Source organism: Embiotoca jacksoni, unplaced genomic scaffold, assembly GCF_022577435.1.
Source record: "Embiotoca jacksoni isolate LCO1_2020_lvr unplaced genomic scaffold, fEmbJac1.0.p SCAF_19, whole genome shotgun sequence".
NCBI lineage: Eukaryota > Metazoa > Chordata > Actinopteri > Embiotocidae > Embiotoca > Embiotoca jacksoni.
The window spans coordinates 3,785,928-3,811,380 of NW_027185329.1; the positions used below are offsets into that span (position 1 = coordinate 3,785,928).

The window sequence follows — 25,453 nt, forward strand, 5'->3', positions numbered from 1 at the left end:
CCTTTAGTTTAACTGCTATGTTAAATCATGAATTATTTTTCCAGTCATGTGTGTTGTTTTCTGAGTCATGCAGTGATAACTACAGACAACAAAAGTCTCTTTATGCACAGTCTCCAGGGTCTATCAGCCTAAACAGCAACAAATAACTCTACAGACCATGTTGAAAATAGGAAGCGAGACTAATTGATATAAAATAAAATGATTTTCAAATGTTGTATCACACTGAACCACAAGCAAAAATGCTCATTGAAAAATACCACTCCTCAGTGGTGTCTCTTTCAAAATACAGAGACTTCATGATAGTTGATGAATAAATACTTTGAGAAAAGGAGGATTCATGCATCACATTCACAACAACAATTGAGAAAAGAATTCAGATTAGAGACACACCTGTCGATAATGCCACACATATCAATCTGCAAGTGGCTGTAGTCTCCCAGCATCCTTTGCTGCACTTTGATCAGATCAACACGTTGGTCATCCAGAGTCAAGAGTCGCATACATCCCTGAAACACTTTGAAGGGGTTGCTGCACTCTTGACTGCTCTTCTGAGTGGGACAACCTGAAGACAGAAACACACGACAATACTTAAACAGTGGTTTGACTTTTTGTTCATCTATATGCTGTTTATTTGGTAGGATCATTCATAAACATTAAATTAACTTTAATTAGTTCTCACAAATAAGAGATAACCAAGAAAAAGCAGATTTTCTCCCCCCCAAAAAACTAAATGTGTCTCCATGACAAGTTAATCATGTTTTCAATAATAGTGGAAGCATAAACAGCTTTTTTTTAAGACCCAGCGCACGTCATACGCTCTCAACTGAGAGAAACCACAATGTAAACAACACATTCAAGAAAATAGAATATTTTCTTCAGACTAAATTTGTATCAAGAAACCTGTCTGGTTTAAAATAAACAGTGGAGCATCAGAAACAGTGATACACTAACCACGGTTGCACCTTTCATAATAAAAGACATGTTAGGTGAAACCAGAAGGTTGGTAGAGTCAGTAGATCTAACATCATCACCATCTTCATGTGGGGGGTGATGGAGTTCAGGTTTAAACCTCACAGTGAGAGAGGACTACTATAGGGGACTAACACTCTCTGTGACACTGTGATGTGCTGTTGAATTCCAGTGTGAAATCCTCCCAAGCTGTGAACAACACTTATTATTTTAGACACAAGTTGACAACTAATGCAAACAAAGTCTCCTGTGACACAGAACGATATGACACAGACACTGTAACTGAAACTGGAAGCAAGAAACAGCTTATAGTTAAACAGTCTACTCTTGTCATTTTAAACTGAATGCCTCTGTAGAGTTGTAGGTTTATCGTGTCCCTGCAGGCTGCACCTGCAGCATTATGCAGTTCCTCTCCAAAGATAAAGGACCAAGAGTCTACAGCAATGCAAGTGGCTCTGCAAGCTGCCCTCAGGATGAGTGGTGCTTTGAGACAAATGCAACTGCTAGCATAGCAACATGCTCTCAATGACAATACTAACATACAGATGTTTAGCAGGCATATGCTTTAACATTTTATCACTCGAGCATGGCAATGCAGCTAACATTTGCTACATAAAGTTATCTGGAGGCTGATGGGAATTTCTCAGATTTTTCAGATATTTGGTAATAAACAAAAGTGTTGGAAATAAATTTGACCTGATTATACATCTAGTTATAAAGTCGAGATTATCAAAGTTAATTTTAAAAAAAATCAGACAAAACTGTTTAAAATTGAAAGAAAAGCCATATAATTGTTGTCGAGGCAATTCGCTCAAAGCCTAAAATGTCAGACTCCTGCTGGGACTAGACAAAAAGTCATGGGAGCACCAAAATCATTAGGATTCATCCTCTGCAAATCATGAATGTTTGTGCCAAATTTTGTTCCAATCCAACTGCTAGATGTTGAGATATTCACAGAGTCAGTGAGCATTTTGGACCTGCTGGTTCCGCTAAAGGAAAGGTCAAGTTGCTGTGTTTTCTTTTTCCTTTGGGGTCCTTAAATGTCACCATGTACGAAATAGTGGCTGACCAGCAAACCCTTTTCTCCCAGCAGAGTCCACATTCAATTCAAGAAAGTAGCTCATCATATAATCATGGCTGAACACCATCTCCTTAGTAGCTGGTTACCCTCAGAATGTTTTTGTTCACCGCTCTGTTATCTTGGCCCATGTGATGAGAATTTTCCATTCTTTGTGTTTATCCTCATCTACCCTCAGCACAGGCAGATCTGAGGTGGCTGTCAGATAAAACCAATCATTGCCAAATGCTGTGAATGAGCTCCATATTTTATCCATCAGTGATTCACACAGGAGGTTGATCCTGAATGGTGGCATTCTGGGGGCCAAATACAGCACTTCTGCTCCGGGCTCGCTGTTGCTCTAATTACTGTCCGCCTGTCAGGCGCACAGTTCGACACATCCAAACGGAGGGAGGGGGGGAAGGGGGGGAAGCAATGAGTCACTGCTCGTTGTCACTTCGAATTTAAGAAGCGCAGGAGAATATTTTGTAGGAGCTGTTTTCCTTATGGCAGTCTCAATGATGCAATGATGAGTTTTAACTCTAATTATTCTACTTTCGAGGTTAAAAACCACTGTGACCACCACAGCAGTCAAACAATCTTTTTTTTTTCATCATATCAAGACTGTTTTGTGTGTTAGGTGTACTATAACTATATTTCCCTGTTTAGCATTCATAAGGAGTGTAAAAACATGTATTAGTAATGTAAGCAGATAGAAGTGGTTTTTTTTTTAATGTTAATTAAATTGTAAACACTTGTGTGCAGCCATAAAAGCAGATAATGCAATACAAATATACCGATCAGCCATAATGTTAAATAAGGCATAACGTATAACATAATAATACATCTTCCCTTCATAAGCATTACAATGTTTAGTTGTTATTGAGTCTGATTAAGAATTGTTGATATATGTATATGGTAATTTTGGAGACTGCAATTTTTGGTGCGGTTGAGCTGCACTGTATTCTATTAAGAGGTTTTTCCTCATACTTTATCCATCCCATTTAAATGAAGTGAGTTGTCAAAATATTAGGAACACCTCTTAACTAACCCACTACATTTCCACAGCACTAAAAACTAGTTTGCAAAATGATCATTCAAATAAACCAACACCTCTCAATCAGACTGATTAACAGCTGAACATTATAATAAATATGAAGGGAGGATTTATGAGAGCTGTTGTATTATACTTAATGCCTCAGCTGTCAGTGGTTTTAATGTTGTGGCTGATCGGTGTAGAGTACAACATGTAAAAATACATGTCTTTTTACAGTTGTTATTATTAGTAGTAGTATTTTTATTAGTTATTCTCAGTTATACTGAACATGAAATTACAGCTTCTTAAAAATTATATTGTAGTGATTGGTTGTTTATATAATTAAACAACTCTTTATCAATGATAAATGTGGTGAGTTAAAATACAATGTTACCAGTGAGCTTCAATGCGATTAGAAAAGGCACTGTTCAATGCTACATGCTCATTAATTGACAATGTGACGGCTGCAGTAGTTTAATGTACTGCATATATATACACAGCATGCAGTTTGTTTAGATTTGCATGTGTGTACAAGAGCATGAATTAGAGGGAGAAAGGATTCAAACGGCAGAGACGGGAGGGGGAAAATAAAAGAGAAGAGGCCTCAAAAAAAAGATAAAAGGGATGGTGATTAGGAGAGAGAGAGAGAGAGGGTAATGCATTAAGTAAGGACGAGGAGAAAGAAAACAGGGAAAGAGGCAAGAGAGAAGGGAGAGGGCAACGATGACATGAAAGAGGGAGGAGGAGAAGAAGAAGAGCAGCCAGCAGAAAGAAGAGGAGGGAGAGACTAAGCAGCTTTATGACTTCATCCCTCTCTGGGTGATACTAAACCTCCAAAGGAGATCTGGAGATGATAATTATCACCAGAGTACCTGCATGAATTTTAAATAGCCCCAAATGTCTATGTCAGCAGTTTTGCCATCTTTCACAGCAAAATACTTAAATGTTTACGTAAAATCTATAATATTTTGCATAAGGAAGCTTTTAGAAATTCACTAAAGGACTGTTTCAATGTACATGTGTAAAAAACATATATGACATAGTATAAAAACAACATACATGATGCAGGTCATACATATAATAATGTCTTTTTACCACCAAAGAAGAGTTGAGAATCTGAGGTCAGAGGAAGTGGGATGCTGGTCTGAGCGGTGGCTCCTTCATCTTTGTCCACTGTGATGCTCAGATGATCTTGTCTGAAGTTCAGCTCCACAGAGTGCCACTGACCATCGTTCAGACCTGAGCCTGAGAGGACGCAGACACACACAAACACACACAAGATAAATCACACGGTATGGCTGACTTTAAATCTTGATGTGACATCAGATCAGTTTTATTTTCTTAATTTTCTGAGTTCTACAGCAAATTTGAGTCAATGAAAACACCCTTGTGGATCCTTATGGTGTTAAGAGTTTAGATCTGGACTCTAAAGAAGCACGTCAGCATTTCAGCCTCAGTCCTTTATCAGTGTGTGCACACGATGTGTTCATGTAGAGTACTTCTGTGAGGTCACCCAGATGTTACACTAACAAAGGAGAACATATTTGAAGCTAAAGAATATGCTTTTACAAGCATAAAGTGATTACAAGGTCTGTGTAGACAGATGTCTCTTAAAACAAGAAAGAGAATTACAATACCCTGCTCCTCTTTTCTCCACACAACCGTCTAATCATAACATGAAGTGAGTGTGAATGTTGGATCGTTGGTTTTGGAAAGTCAGACAATGGGTGACACATACACACTCTTTGTGATGTGGGAACAATGTGGTGGGAGGAGGAGCATTTCTGAAGCTATTACATATTCAGTTCAGACAGACCATAAATCCAGTTAATCTATTCCATCTGTCAGTTGAACCAATAATTGATGGCTGTCCTTTTTTTCCACTTTGATACAACAAATTAGTTTTTCGTTAGATTTTTTTTTTTTTTTACATCTGTGGTGTAAACCTGACATATGTGGGCAGAGCTGAACAAGTAGGAGAGTAGATCCAGAGGTGAAGATCCAGATGTGTGGCCATGAAAGATCATGTCTGGACCTACCTGTGCTCAGCTCCAGCGAGACCCTGCCTGCTTTACTGATCTGTAGACGAAGCCTGGCCTCACTCAGGTACAGGAACATGGTGCTGTCCTGCTGCAGGAGGTCAAAGGTCAACAGCAGCCCCGCCTTGTTCCATGTCCTGAATTGCAGTGTTACAGAAACAACCCCCGATGACCACGATGTCGGTCCGGGCAACTGGAGGAAGCTGTGGGGGTTGGTGAATGTTACAGCGACTGAAACTGGCTCAGCACATGAAAAGGTCACATTGCCCTGAGAAAAAAAAAAAAAAAGAGGAGAGAAGAGAGAGAGAGAGAGAGAAGGAGAGAGAGGGGGAGAGAGAGAGAGAGGGAGAGAGGGAAAGGGGCAGAGAGAGAGAGGGAGATTATTATGAAACAGATAATAAAACATGAATATTCATCAATTGCAGAGGCTGACTCGGTTTGACTTGATGTCAGAGGTCTCATCAGCAGCTCTCTGAAAAAGGACACCTGTATTACCATACTGATATCAGCTGGACAGCTAAAATGCTGCAAGCTTCTATTGAAAACCTGAACCCTCAGGGTCACAGAGCTTTTGCACCCACTTTTACTGTTGGCGTCACATTTCCTAAACACTGCATTGCCTCAGGAAATAGAAAGAAAAAAATAAAATAACGCAAAGCATTAAAACTAGCACGTCTAAAATTTCCATAAAGCAATTATAACAACTAACAGTGCTGCCTGTGGAGGAAAATAAAGATATTTAACAGTGAATATGTGATGTGATATTATTACTACCATACATTCTATTTCATACCAAACTTCTCTCGTTCTTTCTTTCTTTCTACTTGTCCACTTTCCTGATGTCGCTCTTTTGCTTTGGGCATTGTAACTCCAAAATGTAGATGTGATGACATTGGTGATGGTAATGAAGGTGATTATGATGATGAGGATGATGCTAACGATGCTGCTGATGATGACGGGTGTTAAAATAAAGAGGATGATGATGAAGGTGATGAAAATAATGATGATGACAATAATAATCATGACAGTGACCATTAGCATAACAATGACACTGATGTAGAAAAGGGGAAAAAAAAGAGAAGAAGGAAGTGCGCATAAAGTCTGAAGTGATCAACTTGTTTCTCAACATGGCAGTGTTAGATAGAAAAAGTAGCTATGCGTCCTTGTTGCAGTCAAAACCTGAAATAACCTTAAAGCCATCCATCCCCAGGCATTTATACACAGAGGTGTCATGTGTGTTTTGTTTCCAAGTCGAATGGTATGAAGTCAGAAAGTAGAGAAAAGACTTTGAGCATCCAGACATTTGTTCAGTTGTTGCAATTGCTCTTAAACGATTCACTAGAGATGTAATAATAGGAGATATATTGTGCTCTTGTAAACAGCACAGCTACATTCATTTGTGTTATCTCACCATACATAGTTTAGAGTGACAAGACAGTGTGTAAAGAGACCAAACTGTAATGTAATAATGAAGATTCACGGTCAACACAAAAACATCATCTTTCTCTGAGAAACCCATTTTTCTAGTCAGTTTCTGATGTCAGATAGCGTTCAATACTACATTTCCCACAAGTCACAGAGGGCAATTCTACAATGCTCAGAATACTTTTTTTTGTAATCAGGATAAAAAAGAAAAAATGCCACAGTTGCTCAATTGATCCAATATTGATCCAAAATCTAAATGTGAATTGATTCAAGCTGCTGAATATATAAACAGAGTTTCCACAAAGGTTAATGTGTAAGTACACCTTTCCATCAAGGGATTATGTTTACTAAATAGATGTTTTATTCCTGAAGGCGTCATTGGATTTGATTTTTTTTTTCTTTCATGCCCACCGTCTTGTATCTTTGGCTTTTCATCAAAGAAAGGATCAGATCCTTTCAACAGATTCAACCAGGAAGGCTTTGTGCTAATGAAAGACTGGAGGCGCTGTGCTGAATAGCAACAAAACACTGTCTGTGGCAGAGATTTCCAACCTGGAGCTGAGAGTGTATGAGTGGTCACAGACAGACAAATCTGTGTGGTTGCAAGAAGATTATCAGACAAGGAAAAAAAAAAAATCACATTTTATTTATTAACCTTTTACCTTTTTTTTTTAAATCTTTACTTTTTCCCATTAAAATAATTCAGTTCATTATAATAATAGTAAATTTAGGAAATACAGTATGTCCTCATGACTAAAAACTATTACATTACATTTCATTTAGCTGACACTTTTATCAAAAGCGATTTACAATTAGTGCATTTCAACCATGAGGGTTATTAAAAGGTAATTCAAATTAAACAATTGTAGAAGAGAACATCTTGAGTTTGACTATTCATAGCTTGCAAATGCTGTACCAAGAGGTCCTGAGTAGGTATTGCTTTGATATAAAGCAAAAATGTACAGCACTATCACTTCTTGAGTTCATGGCCTCCTGGTATGTCACTCCTACCCCCCCACTGCTACTCCGTAGCTCGACCTCTCCAAAATAACATATCCCCACAGTCACCGATTTGTCCTTCTGAACAACTCTGAATGGCAGATTACCATAATTAAGCTTTTAAAAACTGCTGAAACACAATAACTTACCACCATAGTGACCTGGGGGCTCTTCTGTTTAGCCAGGTCTATCAGACTGAGGTCCCTGTACAGCAGGTTTTCCAGACAGCCATGAAAGTTCTTGTTGGGCAGGATGGGTTTCTGCAGTCCGTGACTCTGGACAGCTGCCAGACTCAGCTGCACAAGAAATCAACACGCACACAAAGGATTTTCTTGAGAGGAACTTGCCACCAGAGAGTTTCCCCCAGAACAAAATAGGTTCTAAGGTTTTTTGCTATTTGCATTCGCACCGCCAATATGAACGAAATACACTTGAAGCCTCATTATGATCTGCTATTATTTGCCCTGTCAGTTACTGCATTACACATTAATAAAAAACGCAACACTTCCTATATTTTTACAATCTAAAAAAAAACAACCCCCCTAGCGTTTTATTAGAACGAAACCCCTCATAAAAGGCTTTTATTTTGAAACATTTGCAGGAACTAGTGTCTGACTAATGTCGGATAATCACACTTTAGATGAAAAATCCCCAACAGTGAAGACAAAAAAAGGGGAACTCCCTCCTGCTGTTCTTAGAACTGTGGTCCAAAAATGCCTAATAAATAACTATAAGAATTACAGCCTCCTTCTGGAAGATTTGCTGTAAAATGTTTGTATTATTGTCATTCATAGAGATTTTCCCAGGGGAAAAAAATATGAAAACGTCCATAAAAACACCCTATTCATCCATAGACTCGGTGGGCTCTCCAGTTGAATTTTGCAACAGCTAGATGTTCTGTCCCTGTGCATTACCCTTTCAAACTTGCTGGTCGGTGCATGAGTTGGTTGGCACAGAGACTCCCCACCTCCTGCTTTTTCAGTTACAGGGAGAACTACTATGGACTACTACTTTATTTAAAGAGTAAGTCAAATTCATACTATTGAACAAGCAGATTGTGCTGCGGGAGTTGTTTAAAACTAACTAATATTGGAGGCCAGTGTGACTTCCATAATATATTCTGCAAAAGACGAAACTGCAAATACATCCTCAGGGTGTTTGATGCTTAAAATATTTTGAATGTGTGTGTTTTTGGTCTCACCGTGTGAGCGTGCCAGTGGCTGAGCTCAGCTGGGACGTGAACCTGCTGCGTGTTTTTATCCACGGTGAGATTGAGGTGAGTGTTGAGCCGCTCCACCTTCACAAGGTGCCAGTGCTGGTCGTCGAGCAGACTACCCAGAGAAACAAGAAGCTGGCCACCAGAGGATGAACTCACACCTGCAACACAGAGGGAGGAGGAGGGAGGAGGAGGAAGGAGGAGGAAGGAGGAGGGAGAAGGAGGAGAAGGTTGTCATGTTGGCACGATGCTGCATTTGATAGAAATCCTTTTAGGTGCACTTCCTGCTGAGGATCTTTGCTTTTTTTTTTTTTTTTTTTATAGGTGTATCACCTTAAAAACAACAGTTCATGGTCAGCATCCTGTGTGTCCTCCTGCATCAAATATTTTTTAACAAGGACAAGCGTTCTTGAAGAAACCAGTCAATATCCTTTGTGTCTGGTAGAAAGAAAAACCTTAAAGAAGATTTGTCTTTGATATATGAAAACAAAGAGTCGCAGAAATGCTGTCACTTCACTGGAACATTTTCATCTTCGTTTCAAACAGGGGGAGAAGGTCGCTAAGGTCGCACACTCTCTCGTTAGAGAGCACAGATCTGTATGCTGAAGGAGAGGAGGATAGAGCACGATAAATTGTGATGCTGCAAAATCATAGCAGGACTTAATTAATGACAGACCCAACACCAGCGGGTCTAAATTGGTTGATCCATCTCTGCATTCCCGAACGTCTTGGGAGAGAAAAGAGGTTCTGCTGACAGAACGAGCTACACCCGAAGATACACCCTCATTAATTATTAAGGGAGGTTTTCAGACAGACAGACAGACAGGTAGACACACAACTAGATTCCCAAACGGTCTAACTTCTTCTTTGACGATTAAGACAATTAATGTGCTGACATATTTGGTTACAGCTTGAATAAGGGAAACTGGAGAGGGAGAAATCAATACTAGAAGTGTAAGGGCAAACAATAATAGAAACACTTAACTTCCATTCATGCAACGCCCTCTCTCTCTCTCTTACTCTCCGTCGCTCTTAATTTCCCTCATGCCTCTTCTGCTTGCTTGCATGCTTATGAGGAACTTGTGAGAAAGCACCTGGGAGCACCCCAGCTAGTCTTTTTTTTTTTGTCAAACTCGAAGAAACACAGCTGTGTCACATTGCAATAACTTCTTGATTTATCCCGACTGAATGGACTAATATTGAACGTTCATGTCTTTTACCTGAAGGGTCTACGCTGAACACTAGTTTCAGCTTTGCAGGAGTCTCCCGCTCCAGACAGCTCCCTGAGGCAATATCACCTAATCATATTCTGTCTGCCATTCCATTATGGCTCTTCGCTCAAGCTCTAAATCTGTTTATGAAGGACGACATTGACAGGTCTTATCAGGAGATGCGCCGTTATAATTGTTTCATGGTTTTAGTATCACGTGGTGCCAATATTTGAAATACATCTTGACTGCAAAAGTAATGTTTTCTCCAAACTAATTCACAGTTTCAGCCAAAGGAAGATGTTTGATGCCATTACCATGAAACACACTTGAAAAACAGCAAGATATTCATGGGGGGAATGTCACTGCTGTTTGTTATATCTTTCTCTGACCCTCTTCTATTTAAGTCAGGGAGGTTGAATCAAAACCATGTTTCCAACGCATAACAGAGTAAAGGGCATAATGCATACAGCGGATATGACATGTTGCGCCAACTTTTCACCACAAACCTGCAAATGTTTCAAAATAAAAGCCCTCTTAAGAAATGGAAAATGTCTTTCTACAGAAATGCGACAGGGCTTTTAATTTAATGGGAAGTGTTTAGTTTGAATCAAGAGCATAAAGCAGTAACTTTTTAATAGTGTAAACTGGAGTTTTCAGTGTAAAATTATACTTTTTTTTCCATTAAGTGGCATTTTGTCATTGTAACAGGTTGTTACAATAACAAAATAAGTCATCTGGTAATCTACCAAGTTTGGGTGAAATTCATCAATGCACAAATGACCTAGAGGTTTATTAGGATGACTATGTATATTCACAATGTCCCTGATTATGAGACGGGTGTTGCTTGTCATCATTTCTATCTCCTTTTGTTTTCTATCACCTCTCTACTTTCCACTTTCAAGTCTCTACCTCACGTTCCCATTGTATCCAGAGGACACACAGTGGTCAGCCATGTATATTTTGCATTTTAAAAACTGTCAATGTGTGTGGCTTACATACTGTATTGTTGCTGCACATAACGAATCAGCAGTTAGGAGCCTATTAGACAGCAGGAGAGTGCAGTGCAGTCAGAGTATCGTGGCTATCTTTGCAGTTTCAGGCTCCTCTGAAACTGTTATGAGGATGTTTACAACAGAAAGTCCTGGGGGCTCACTGTAAATCACTGCAGATAAAGTGGAATACAGTAAGCAAATGCAACAGTAATCACCACAGTTTATAGTCTTCTGTTTTCTCTGCCAACTGGCCCACTTTGTCCAGGGAGATTCATTTCATTTCAACAGCACTGTTCAGATGCCTGGGGAAAGATCTAGCTTTGGTCACTCTGCGCGATGAGTAAGGAATCCTGATTGGGGTGATGTTTTGTTGCTGAATGTGAAATATGCAGGGTTTTATGGCATAAAAAAGCATGCCTGGATAGCAACCACAGCATGCCCTTAATACTGAGAATCCAGTGAAAAGAAAGTCTCTCACTTAACATGCATCTTGCCCTGCATGCTTCTCTGACGACATCCTAATTTAGTCAGCAATACTTAACACCATATGTCCAGAAGGCACTGAGGCAGGACACAGTAGCCCTCACTGCATTTACTCGTGTGTATTACACCCTCCTGGTGACAGTTCAGAATTGAACTGAATTATGAAGCAGCAGGCTACATTATAGCAAACTGACATTTTGATAAATGTAAAGCATGGAGGAAATGAGATGGTTTTGGATAGTGGACATAAATCTTAATGAGCCAGTCAATTTATTCCAACTGCTTGGACAGCCACAGGCACACAGAGAGGGTCTAGCGTCCCCACTGCTTGTATTTGTTTGTTTGTCTGTCTAACTCATTGGTCACCGTGTAGCGGTCCGTCTGTAACGTCTGTCTTTCTGGTTTCATTCAGCTACTAATTTATGGTAATGGCTGCTAATCACGGACTAACAAAAACACATCTGCTTTGGCTGAATCCTTCTGTTTGTGTCTCCGAAGCTCAGTGTTAACAATTGTTAGCCATATTTAGCTCCACTGTTTCTCAGCCAGCTTGTTTTCCCCATGAAGTGACATGCATCACTCTTAAAGAGAGGACCGGGACCAACAGGATCAGGTTGCCAAATGGGAGAGATAAGTATGAAGAGCCTCGGAGAATCTCCTACACTCTCCTCTCGAGATATTACACCTAAACCTTCAGGTATTATCTTTGCTCTGTTAAGTTTGAGCTCCTCTCCTCTCCTCTCCTCTCCTCTCCTCTCCTCTCCTCTCCTCTCCTCTCCTCTCCTTTCACAGCTGACTGTGGAGGAGCATGCTGGGGTTTAAGGTGCTGCTCAAGCTATTGATCTAAATTACACTGTCTGCAGACTGCAAACTCCTGGGAGAGTCAGAGGGAGGGAGGGAGTTTTGTGAAAGAGAAAGACAAAGAGCATGCAACTGAAAAAGGCAAATAATCACCTCTGGAAAGCAAAAAAATCGAGCAGGTGCAGAATTGGGGCGTCATTTGAGAAAGGCTGTGATATAACAATGGATAGAGAGGAAAAAAGAAAGGGTGAGGGGAAGGCAGACAGGGGAACAAAGAGAACAAGAGAAAGAAGCATGCACCCCCCCCCCCCCCCACCAGTATTGGTCGTATTGACGGATTATCATGGCTCAATCTAATCTCTGCTCTGCCTCTACAACAACCTGTGTTTATTTTTGTTCTCGGCGACCCGGAGTTCTTTCAGCACTTTGTTGACTGTCGGCTCGAGTCGAGCAGGGAAATGTGACAGGCGTCACTCAGGGAGCTGATGTCAGGCTGATGGCTTTTGCAGATGACACCTCTCTGCATCCGACAGATACTCAACCGTTACCACCAGGGAGATGAGAATCTTCCACCCCTTCTCAGCCAGAGGGAATTGGACAATCTTCAGTTTTTATTATGAGAATGTAGAAAGGGAGTGACAGAGGGAGGACAAGACAAGTGTGAAGGATGGAAAGAAGCGGTGAGCAGAATAAACCGCAGCTGAAAACAACAAATTCAGAAGGTCATAAAAATATTCATTTTCCAAGGAAAAATTACATGTGGGATTCTGGGATTTTTGGTATTTGTATATGTGTGTAATAATGTATGTATTAAATGAAAGATGCCCGCTCAAAAACACGAGAGGGAAACTTCATCATTTTTCCTGGACTGTATTTTCCCATCACTTTGGGTCTAAGTGACTAACGAGAGCAAGAATTTTTGACATTGGTCCAGTATTGAGTGAAGAGTGCTTCAGCCGAAACAGGCTGCACTTTGGGGTAATTACGCTCCCTCGATGTACCTCCACTTAAAGCACTTTGTTTTGCCACTGACAGTCTCAGACTTAACATAATTGTCTGACAACATTATGCAAAGGATCCCTGACACTCCAATGCTAAATTCCCAACATTTGACAATGCTATTATGGTTATATAAATGGATCAACATTTCAGCAGTGTCCTCAACTGCTTTCATGGTAGAATTATAGTGAATAATGCAGGTTCTTTAACAAGTGGCTAGTCCAGCCATAGACTGTATATATAAGTGGACGTTGTTTTCGGGTCTGAAAAATGAAGCTGATGTGAAAGTGCCTTAAGCTGCAATACCACCTAGTGCCACTCGAAGTTGGCGCCAAAAAAAGTCTCCGGCTCCATAGGCTCCCATTCAACTAGTCTCAGAAAATTCTCAGTCAATGAAATTTCACGACGAGTTATCTCGGTCTTGCTAGCTAAAGTTGCTCCTTATTGGTTTTCTGGCCATCCTTCTGAAAATAATCCTGTCATTAATTCGAAAATAAGCTTCAAAAAGCCGTGTTTTTGGGATGTGTGTCTGTTTGATTGACAGGCCTGTGCCAAAATTCAAACTCGAGGCCTCATAACACTGAATATCAGGTTGTGGCATCACACATCTACTTGAACTTCTGAGACGTGACACCATTCTTTAACCCTGATTTAACCTCATCTGTCTTTTAACCCTCCCTTTACTCATGCAAAAAGCAGATAACCTACAGCAGCTTCATCTGAGTCAGTCCGGTATCACGCAAAAGCACGTAACACACTCATCAGTCCACACGAGGATACCGTGTCACTGTCACGCTTTGCCTCGCCTAGGCGTGAAAAGTACACGCATGTGCGACCAGAGTCAAAGAAGGAAGGTCATGTGATGAAGTCAAAAGGGTGAGCGTCTGAGTGGGGAGGGAGATGTGGGTGCTTGGATGGAGCAACACCAGCCAACAGACCAGTGTTTGAGACCAGGTAGTCCGGGTACCATGTCCTGCTCACTTTTTCTGCAACCATCAATGTTCATGTACTTCCATTACATTTTACAAATAGCTCTTTAGCGTGCCCCTGGAAAAAAAAAAAGTTAACATAAGAGAATATTTAGTCTTTTTTGCTATTGTGTCTTTCTACATCAAAGGTAGTTTAACTTTATGCAGAATTGTTGCTCCACTACCATTACCACATAATCCTGCATCACGAAACAAAATTTAGCTTCAACTCCATTTCATGACGAACTATCCACAGTTTTATGTATAAATTATAACTTCATTTGGGACTAGAAAATCATTTTTATCAGTGGAAAAGTGATTTATTCTCAGGAAGTAACTGTTTTAAATGAACAGGAAAGCCTTCTGTTGTAACTGAAATGAAGGAATGGCTGGTGAGCAGAGCGGAGTACTACATCAGCCAGATGGCTTGGTTCATAAGAGGTTTGCCATATGGTGATAATACGACGGCCTGGCAGTCTGACAACACCTCAGGTTTAACCTCGTTTACGCCAACACATACACATATTTCCTCCCATAAACTCCACGGTGCCTCGGTCTGGGCAGGCAGAGGCCATGGATCATGTTATGCTGAGCAAGCCCACTGTGCTCCTCAGAGTTCCAGCTTGACACGTGTTGCTAGCATCCATCATAGATTAAATGAGAGAGAATCTGAGAGCGGATAGTAAGCTGAGAGAGAAACTGTGAGAAAGAGAGAGCCTCATTAGATAGAAGGAAAGTTAGGAAAAAGTCTGAGAAAAACAAAACAACATAACAAGGCAAATAGTAATCGTGTCTTCCTCAAAAAATAATTCTCTCTCCTCCTCCCCCATCGTCAATCAACAATGTTCGATTAACCTGTAACTTCCTCTCTGCCATTATGAAACGTACCAAGTCCCTGAATTTCTTTAAAATCTGATCAAGTTTTGTTTGAAACGTTGCTTGAGACAACTGTGGCGAGCTAATTGGCATATGTGTGAAGAAGCATAATTCTCCTGAGTTTCCTCCAAATTGGATCAGTGGTATCTTACAAAATCATATCTGACAAACATGCAAGCAAACAAGCAGATGGATGGAGACCGACTTGAAGCTCGCTGTATTTCATTATGAGGACAAAATGTGGTAGATATTAAATTCCATATATAAAGACGGGGAACGGTGACGCTCTGGAGCCTGAGTGAATGCATAATTACGCTGTACATTTTAGGCGTTTAGCTGACATTTACTGAGAGCAATAAACAATGAATGAACAGATAAAAAGAGCTGCAGAGTTTGCCAGCAAAGTTGTTCAGAAGAACTTCCAAAATATTTGATTAAATCTTAATATCTGAAGTTTCAGCCATCTTACAGCAGATGTTTTCAATCCCTGCCCTCTGGAAGGTGACTACTACTCTTTTCTGCCCTCCTAAAAACTTAATGCGTTCAGTTATTGTCAAAAATGGTGCCAAAACACTGATGTGAGGGGTAAAACAGTCCCTGATTAATAAGGGTGTCAAGAACGGAAAAACAGCATAACTTCAAGTAAATGAGCAGAAATCCAAATTACTTTCTAACAAATTAAAACTTTTTAGATCCTTGAGGAGTCATAATTTTCACCCAAATGACCAAAATCTGACCATATCATCAGATATCATGCAGAACCAATGAATGAAGATCCATCTAAATAGTATTTTTAACTCAATTAATCTCACCAAAACCAGACAGATCTGATATTTATTCATGATTTAATTTTTGACAGGTGGATTTCAGAAGAAAATGGAGTGAGGACGAACAGAATTCTTTTCAAACGATCTTTGTCGGCACAAGTCCACCAATGTGACCTCTCAGAGACAGTTTCTTCTTCTGATGCCTGACTCTTGTCACGATTACTCATTCTGACTTGAATATGTTTTCCTTCCTTGTCTGAGGCCATACAAGTCTCAGCTCCATAGCCCTTTTGCTGCAGCCTGACTTAATCATCAGTTTATCATTGTTATTGAGGGAATTGTTTTCCGTGATAATTGTCCGCGCAAACAACAACATATTAGGTAATCCAGCAATTATGGACTTGTGTTATCCATGAAAGCCAGTATGCCACCCTTATATTAATTCCCAACCGTACAACTGGGATGTCGTTATCCTACCTTGTTGGTGATACAGCAGCAGCTTTCCTTTCTCCAACACCAGATTGAGGCTGTGATCTCTCTGTCCCTCTGCATGCAGCAGCGTCCCAGAATTCTTCAGGGTTTTAAACTTCAGAGAGATGGTCTCCATCGCCGCCCAGCTAGGCCGTACACTCAGTCTGTAGATCAGGCTGCTGCTGCCATCAAAGCTCGCCACATCAGAAGCTAGACAACAAGAAAAAGAAGGAGGGAGAGCTTTATTCTATAAACTTTATTCTTAGAATCTCATTTTTTTTTACTCTTGCTGACAAAGAACAGCCATGTTGCTTAACACAAATGTACTGCATGCAGTTTACTAATGCCACTGATTGGTAGGAAAACATATTTCTAGGCAGTAACAACCAAATTTGGGTTTGTCGCTGCCATTATCTTGTTTTGCAAGTAGATTTAACCTCCTAACATCTAGTTTTCCCCTTTGATTTAGTGTCAAGTTGCTCCTTTAAAGTTGTAAAAATGAACCCTTTCTAGTCTGATGTGCTACATGATGAAACCTCTGCAGACCACTGATCGGTCAGAGATAATCGCCCCTAGAAGCATCACTGCATTGTCTGTTGGCGACACTGGACATCCTTCACACACCTACAAGCAAATCTACTATAGCGCCCGCAATTATATATTGTTCACTGGACTACTCGATTAACAGTAACCTGCAAAAGTACACCCTGGTCAGTTAAAGACATGCAGATGTTCCTCTGTTTGGTTTTCAACGAAAGGATCCAGCGAGGGTGCGTGTAGAATTGATTATGTCATGGTGTCACTATGATGACCAGCTACACCTGCCATCTGAAAACAAACTTTAGAAGATTTCCTGGTATGAAAATCTATTTGAGTGAAGTCATACCACACGGTGGAAAAGCGTCATTTGACAGAGTATCTAGGAACATGAAATCTCTTTTATGGACTGACCAGCAGGGTTAAAGAGTTTAAAGTGAAAAACTTCAAACCCTCTTATAACACAAAAACATCCAAGCTGAGTGAATAAAGAAAGCAATATTAAAGTAAAGTACAACACAACAGGAACAGTCCTGACATTTATATAGATGCAAAGTTTCCTGCTGTCGCTTCAAATGCTTGAATTGTTTGCATTTTATTGATGAAGCATTTCTCATTTTAAGTTTCTATTGTTTCCATTCCTTTTGCACTCTATAATGAAACAATGGGGTCACTGTACATCTCACAAACAACAGCCAATATTTTATATTGCATTTCATTATTTTTTATTGTTTGAAGAGTATTGATTTTCTCTGCTCCGAACTAATGGTCTCTAAGGAGCTCTAAAACCTTTGTCTCCTCAACTTCCAACACCTCAGCAAAACCACATATAGTCAAGTTTCTCCTGATGAGTACAGAGCAGCAACCGCAGACATTTTGTTGTTGTAATTCTTGTGAATGTGTATGATAAATAAAAAAATTCTACCGGTATCATCAGTGTTTCCTAGACAGGTAAGTAATAATGCAGAAAGTGTGTTTGTTAAATGTTACTGAAAAGAAAGAAATATACTGTATACTGCATATTGTAGAGTATACACTGATTTGAGATTTTGAAGGTGTTCCATGTAGAAGTCTGTATTTTTTTTTTAATCAAAATTCACCATATTTCCAACAGGCCTCATAAAAAAAGGATACATGCAATTTTAATTCACCAGACTTGACCTTCCAGGAGCCAAAATGAGTTGCTCGTAATACAATACACATTTTAATGAAAATATTCACTCAGAAGTTTTGACCCCTCATCTTATTAACAGACTGTCAGTTTTTTTTTTAGCCAATCAGTCCCTCATCTCTGTTATTCTGCCACTCAGAATCTCTAATGTACAACACTCCTCCTCATCACCGCCTCATCTTTCTGGTTGTCCAAAGAGTCTTAACACAAGTTTCCATCTGCCAACTCTCCTCCACCAACACCATCATAGAGACTCTTCGGGGTCCTGTCTTATCTCATGGGGCATTGCTCTATGAAGTCACTTCTCATTGTTGGAGTCTAATTACCAAAACTAAAACTGTCTCAAACTGTCATTATGCCAATAAATGTTGTTATTCACTTCCAAATTATCTCTCATTATTGATCCACAAAAGAATCAGCTTAAAGGCAACTATAGAAGACAGAACAGGTGTATTTAGGGAGAAGAATTACACCTCAAAATGATTATTGTACAGTCTAATACATCATTATCATGACACCTGATCAATGGCACTGGATGCTTAGATGTCCTAAAATAATGAACTTCTGTTGTATTTACAGACACAAATCATATGTTGAACTGGATTTGACATGTTCTTGTTTGTTTGATTTTTTTTGTTTTGAGGGAGAGCAGACTTACTGTATCGACAGCCAAATATTTCCAGTCTGAGTCCGATCCTCCCAGTGGGGTTCCAGTCCAGTGGGATCAAACGAAGATAGCGGGCGATCACCGGCTGCTCCAGTTTGTACTGGACCACAGAGTCAGCATTACTGTTACCTGGAAAAGCCTGCAACAGCAGAACTGCATGTTAGTTTGCGTCATTTTTACATTCAGGCAGTTACTCTTCGCTGTACACGTACGTTTATATTTGCTTATAAACAAGATGGGTACGAAGTGAATACGTTCTTTTTCAAAATGCTCTCTGAACTTTTACGTTTTCTTGGAGGCTAAGAGCTACAGTCTTTAAGACGGCTTCACAAAAATCACAATATGCAAATAGAAGCATGTTCTAAAATGAAATATCTTCAGATTGAAGAGATGCAGCGCTCGTTCTCAATGGAATTTATAGTCAAGTGAGGAGAAAAAGTATCCCTAACCTCCTCGATCCTGAGACAGTCTTTATGCATTTTCAGACTTTGAGCTTATAGAGGCCATTGATCCTAACAGGCTGATAATGTCTCTCCCTCTCCCCCATCTCTGTCCGGTGATCAATAACCCTGGGACCTATTCTGTCTCCGTACCAAGCCTCTCTTAAAAGACTAATGGCTTCTATTTTCCCAATCAGCTGCCTGTGGGAATCCAGTGGGGCTCCGTGGTTGACAGGCACACACAGAGAAACGCTTGCAGGAAGGAGAAGAAAAAAAAGAAAAGAAGATTCATTTGCGGTTATGTGTGCATGCATATGTTGTGCATGTTCTTTGCTTGTGTTTGTAGACCTTACTCGAGAGTTTGTGACATTGCCTGTGTGTGTGAGTCTGCCGAGCGTATACTGATGTGGCTATGTGAGTGAAATTGGCTTTCCTGGCACTGCATAATTGTGATCTCAGTGCCGTCTTCAGTGCTTTGAAGGGCTGAGTCGGCTGGGCAGCGGAGCGTTAAGCTCAACAAATGGCTCCGTTTCCTGCTGAGGAGGCTGAGGAGAGCGGCATCTCATTTACTCGCCCCAGCGTCTTTTGAAATATGAGTAGCCTCTGACAAGCCTTCAGTCAAGGAGAGAGCGAGGGGTGGAGAATGAGGCGAGGAAGAGGAGAGGGAGGATGTGAGAAAGAAACACAGAGCAACTGTGGCTGAAAGAGTGCCCAGTTGGTACCAACACTGAAATATAAAAATACTTGAAGGAAAAGTCCTTCATCCAAAGTAGCAACAAAATTGACTTTAAGTATAAGTTGTAAAAGTACTGTTTGTGCAGAAGCGGGGGAACTGATTAGAAACCCGGCAGTCCTACATCCCGCCCACCGATAGCCGTAACTTGACTGCACCACAGGCCTGTCAATCAAACAGACACTCCCCCAAAAACACAACATTTTGGAGTTAATTTTGACTGGATTGACATGATTATTTTCAAATGAACCACCTGAAAATTAATAAGAAGGAGCGACTTTAGTTAGCAAAACCTATTTTTAAAGATCCAGAAGCCACGTCCACTTAAATATACAGTCAATAGAGTCGCCCAGTGGTTCACAAACTCAGGGTCAAATCCTTTATTAAAGGGTCTTTTTTGGAATAAAAAATTCTGGTTCACTTATTTTGTTTTTTTCTCTACATTTCCAAGATATTGGATAGCTTTTCCTCTATGGACAAATAGCAGCTTTTCAAATTCAACTTTGTAAAGTGTAATAGTGCAGCAAGACTGTATTACAGAGGGAGGGATTGACTTCTCATTCAGGAAATATTGTTTGTTTATATTCCTGTTTTATTACTGAATGGTACATTAAAATGAGTGGCCGGGTACATCGGACGCTGCTTGGCTGTAGTCAGCCCAAGGACAGTCACAGAGGTTAATTAAAAAAAACACTGTACTTGTGCTATCACCCATATTTTATGTTCACCGCCCTACTGTCAAAGCTGAAGCTGTTTGCATGCGTAAGTCTGAAAGAAGTGGTTCACCTGCAGTCGACTGTCCCTTTCCCTCTTACCATCCATGAATCTGCATCCTTACATGCCGATTATCTTTGCATTGAGCTTCTCGGTGTTCTTTTCCAAAACTGCTTACCTACCTTGCCACATGCTGAGATGACCTTGTATTCTAGTTGTCAGATCCTGAGGATTGTGTGTTACATTCAGAGTGGCTGTCAGTGTATCAGCAAAGAACTTCAGCTTCTCCACTACAGCGGCAGACTTTTGTGTCATTTCCTCCGTCAGGACACTATTTTTGTGTTTTCTCCACCATAGCAATTTGCTTTTTTTCAGCTTTTTAGAAAAGTGCATGACACTTTGGATTCTGCAATATTTGCTGCATCAATGCAGTGAAATGTAAAGAAACTGGAAAGCATACAGGATATTCAAGAGATCAGTTATACCTCTGGCCGTCTTCAGTTCTCTCTTCACTTTACAAGGAACCAAGTTCGACACTCATCTCCCTCCTTTCCTATCCAGACAAGCATGTATTTGTTAAACCCTTTGAATCCTTGGCTATTTTCACCACCTTCTCTGCAGTCTTTGCCATACAGATGACTTTAGTTCTTCTGGAGGTTATAGGGTAGGGCTACCAGGTTTTGTTCGCCTTGTTTTCTCCTCTTCATCTTAGTTTGGGGAGATATTCTAAGTTGATTTCTTTGGTGGATTCTTAGATCCATCGGTTTCAAAACACATTGTAAATAAACACAACAGATTTTAAATCTCTGTCTCTGTGGCTGCTTTAGACTTGGGGAAGATGATTCTTTTTCATGTTGTGTCTCATCCACCCCTGAGGTACACAACGCTAACTTCATGTATAGATGTTGAATGAATGTGACACAATAGGTCCAATGGCTTTTAGGTGAAAACTAATAGGCCAAAAAGACGCTAGACTGATGAGACTTTCTAAATCTAAATCAGAAAAGCAATTAGTGACTGTAGCTCTCACATAAATGACAGTAATGAAGTGAAAAGTACAATCTGTTATCCCGGTCTACAATATTAAGGCGTACAAGTATGTCAAGTACTTCATTTTCCACCAATGGAGAGCAAAGAGAGAAAGTTGGCGCCTCTAAGCTACAGAAGTCAGTGAGACGCTGTGACTGATGCAGCTGTTTTTGCAGTAAAACCTCCATCTTAACAGCGACACTAAGCTGGCCTGACTAATATATGGAGCTTTAAAAAACACTCTGAAAGCTGATCTGGATTCATCACCTTTCATGCTGAGTGTCAAATCAACACATTTTTAAGCTGCAAGAAGTTAGATCCTGTTCTCTCGTTTTCAGCGATGACTCCCAGGGCTTCGGAGAGTTAGAATCCTTCACTGGGAGAAAAGTCGTATCCATTCAAATCTGAATCTAAATTGTTCCTCTTCGGGGCTGCTACTGTAATGAGAGGGCTGCACTTTCTTCCATAAAGGAGGGAGGAGATGCTTGGCTGCCTTTGAATCATATCTAATGTTGTTCAGTCAGCTTCCTGTCATTCTGACATCAGTTACAGCTGCTTGTTGGTGATTAGTCATTCTGCAGACTCGTATTGTCTCTTTTTACTGGAACAATGCTATAAAAAAAAAAAAAATGCTGAAAAATAATGATTTCAGGAGAGAAAGAGAAATGAGGATCCAACCATAGCAACCATAGTGCTGTGGTACTGAAGTCACTACATGCCTGTCTTGGCCCGCTTTCTCTCCGCATTTACATTTTAGGCACTGAGCTGACACTCTTATCAACACTGGTTCACATTGATGGGGCCAGCAAGTGTTCATTCATTGAGTTGCTTGCGGACTGGTGATGGACACCCATGCCGCTCCAGGAATCAAAGCTGGGACTTTTTTCTGCAGCGGGCTGTCTTTCTAACAACAGCACCAGCCTCCTGTCAGCAGAGGTTAAACTGTTTGACAGCAGCTCCGTGCAGTCAACATCGCCCTGCCCAGGTTCCTTTCATTGTTCCATTCATTATTAATAAAGAGCGAAAGGCTCCTGGTGAGCTGGCTTGCCGCTGCAGGCAGTACCAGTCCCCACAGATAGTGTAAATGAGGTCTACGACAGCGAAGCTAAACGTATTTTAACTTCAATGAACTGGAGGTTTGAGTTTTACTCGTGACAAAACTGTCTTTTAGATGCTGAAATTTAGCTATATTTTGTATAAAACGGCAGTACAGGTGTCATTTTTAGTCCAGTAACTACAAATTGTGTGCACTTCATCATTCCCTAGTGCATACAAAAAGTATTTTATTTTAATGCTGAAAGGAAATTACTCTGCACTCATTAAATATTTTTCTGCTTTTACTTTTAAGTGAAGCCAAGGCTGATCAGTTGGTCTGTGAGTTTGGTGAATATATTTGGTGAAATATTTCAACAATTATTTGATGTATTCTCATGAAATCTTCATACAAATACTTATGGTCTCTTGAAGATGAAACCCACATACTTTAGCTATTCTGACTTTTCCACTGGAGCCTCAAATAGGTCAAGATATCCGCTTTTCCAGTGATACATCTCTACATCAATATGATGTATTAGCACAGACATTCATGCTCCCCAGAGGAGGAATCCTAATGACTGCACTGATTTTGACTGCCCTTCTTGCCCCACTAGATGGGGAGTGAGAGGAGTTTCTACCTGGATAAACTGTATTTCTTGTATTTTTCTAGCTAATTTTTCACATCTTTGCAGACCCAACAGAAGTCTTCTAGCTTTTTACACCACTGTCCCACCAGTGCTCGGTTTATTATTAAAGCTTACTTACCCCCAGGCTGTCTTCCTGCCGGTGTTGCCTCCAGTTGTGTCCTGTGTCGCTGAACATCAACAGGTAGGCTGTCAGCCAGTCGGAGCTGCCATAGCGACCCTGCGTGGCAACAGTGGTAATTTGGGTTCGCCTTCCCAGGTCCACCTCCAACCACTGGTATCTGTCCGAGACGAGAGGAGACCAACCTCCAGCTCCTGCACAGGACACAGAAACAAAGAGAGTGTATTAATGATGGGAAGCTCGGTTATTTTAAGTTTAGGATAAGGTTTAGGCAAGTAGTTATGGTTAGTCATGCTGGGATCAGACTACACAATGTGTCTATCTTTCACGATGGTACCTATCTCACATTAGGCAATGAAAGTGCCTTAAATTATTGCCGTGTCTTTGTCGGGAGACAACGAACACTACAAGTATGACCTGGACCAATTATTATTTACATTCGTGCTTGAGTTCCTGTGTCAGCGGGGAGGAGGGCCAAGAATTTGTTAATCATGGCTACTGAGGCACTATCTGTGATCCTATTGGTCAACGTCAAGGAATGCGTCGTAGGATACATCAAGCTCGGCAGGTTAAAACTAATTCTGACATGCTCGGCTTTTCATCAGGGTGTCGTGTGATGCCACACTGGTGTTTTTGAGTTACATCACACTACAAGATCCGTTTGTCGTTTTGGACATTCATACTCGTGCCTGACACTGGAAATTTGTTGGTGATGACTAAACTGGGTCAAAGTCAGGTTGAATTTGTGTAGTCTGAGCCCGGCATTCAGTGAAGTCTCCAGAAAATGAATGGAAGTCAATCTAATGTCCTCTAAAGTGATGGAAACTGGGCTGTCTGTCTGCGTGTGTGTGTGCATGTGTGTGTGTGTGTGTGTGTGTGTGTGTGTGTTGGAGAAGAGGCTGATACGGAGGCTGGCAAAGCTGACAGAAGAGAGTGAAGATCGAGGGACAAATCATAGGACTAAAATGTGATTCATTACATTTTAATCTACTTGAAATTAAACTTTAAAACTGTGGATTCATAGTTTGGTGCAGACACTTCGTGTTTTGATTTTTAAACTGACCAATAATAAATCTCAGTTTGGATATGCATGCAAACTGCTTGTTTATATTTCTGAGTAATGTTCACAAATTGATGGGGGAGGCTTGCAGATGACAGGAATGCTAAAGAGAAGGGTTAATGTACCGGAAGGTATGTGAGCTAATGCTCGGTTTTTATAGTTATTAATGGTCAGAGGAAACCCTGCTTTTAAGTTGAAATGTTGCAAATTACAGTATGAATGTAGTATATCCCTTTTCTGGTTTTGATTTAAGTCCACTTACACACTCACAGACATCAAATCCTGCAATATGTCAAACACTTCCTCTGGTTTCATGATGACAAATAATAAATCCTGATAATCACAGACACTAAGTGGGATAAATTTGGGTCACAAACCCTTGAAGAAAAATGGATTAGATGATGCAGCAGCAGAATGGTATTTAAAGAAAGTTTATGATTCCTCCCAACTAAGACTGAAGCTGTATCTCGCCATTTAATGGATCTGTTCAGGTTTTTAAGGGTTTACCAAGGTGACAACCCTATGAGGGGGAGTTGAATGTTTTCCAAAATCATTTAAAATTCTCAAACTAATATGACACAAATCACTGAGCTGAGACATTTGTCTATTCTGCGGTGATTTGTCAAGCATGATCATGTTTTTCAGGGGTAACATGTTCCAGTTTTGTCCTGGCAACATCTGTTGCAGCAGCTGGAGAGGACATCCTAGGACGTATGAGATTAACTCACAGTGTGTTCATATTGTAGTCTAAAAAGTTATTACCATCAGCACTGTGGGATGTCTGACACAGCAAATTAGAAAAAAAGAAGCACAACTATGCGCAGGTGAAAATGGTTTAATTTTCATACCAATGTATTTCATATATAATAAACTATGTTTAAAAATAATTGTAAGAATAAAATGGCACTAATGGACCATAAGACACCTATTTAGAAATCCTCATTGGAATGCAGGATGATGGTAAAATTCAAAAATGTACTTCGACAACACACA

The 25,453-nt window shown here is 40.3% G+C and overlaps 1 protein-coding gene across 1 annotated transcript in view; it reads right to left on the reverse strand.

Moving 5' to 3' along the window:
• The window catches only part of LOC138200419 (contactin-associated protein-like 4), a 95,689-nt gene that overhangs the window by 40,443 nt on the left and 29,793 nt on the right, over positions 1-25,453 (reverse strand). The window contains exons 3-10 of the mRNA XM_069153056.1: positions 23,401-23,594; positions 18,676-18,823; positions 16,316-16,519; positions 8,727-8,902; positions 7,675-7,821; positions 5,102-5,369; positions 4,158-4,307; positions 391-562 (exon numbers count right to left, since the gene is read on the reverse strand). Of these exons, the coding sequence (XP_069009157.1) occupies positions 391-562; positions 4,158-4,307; positions 5,102-5,369; positions 7,675-7,821; positions 8,727-8,902; positions 16,316-16,519; positions 18,676-18,823; positions 23,401-23,594 (1,459 nt within the window). The remainder of the gene's footprint in view (positions 1-390; positions 563-4,157; positions 4,308-5,101; positions 5,370-7,674; positions 7,822-8,726; positions 8,903-16,315; positions 16,520-18,675; positions 18,824-23,400; positions 23,595-25,453) is intronic.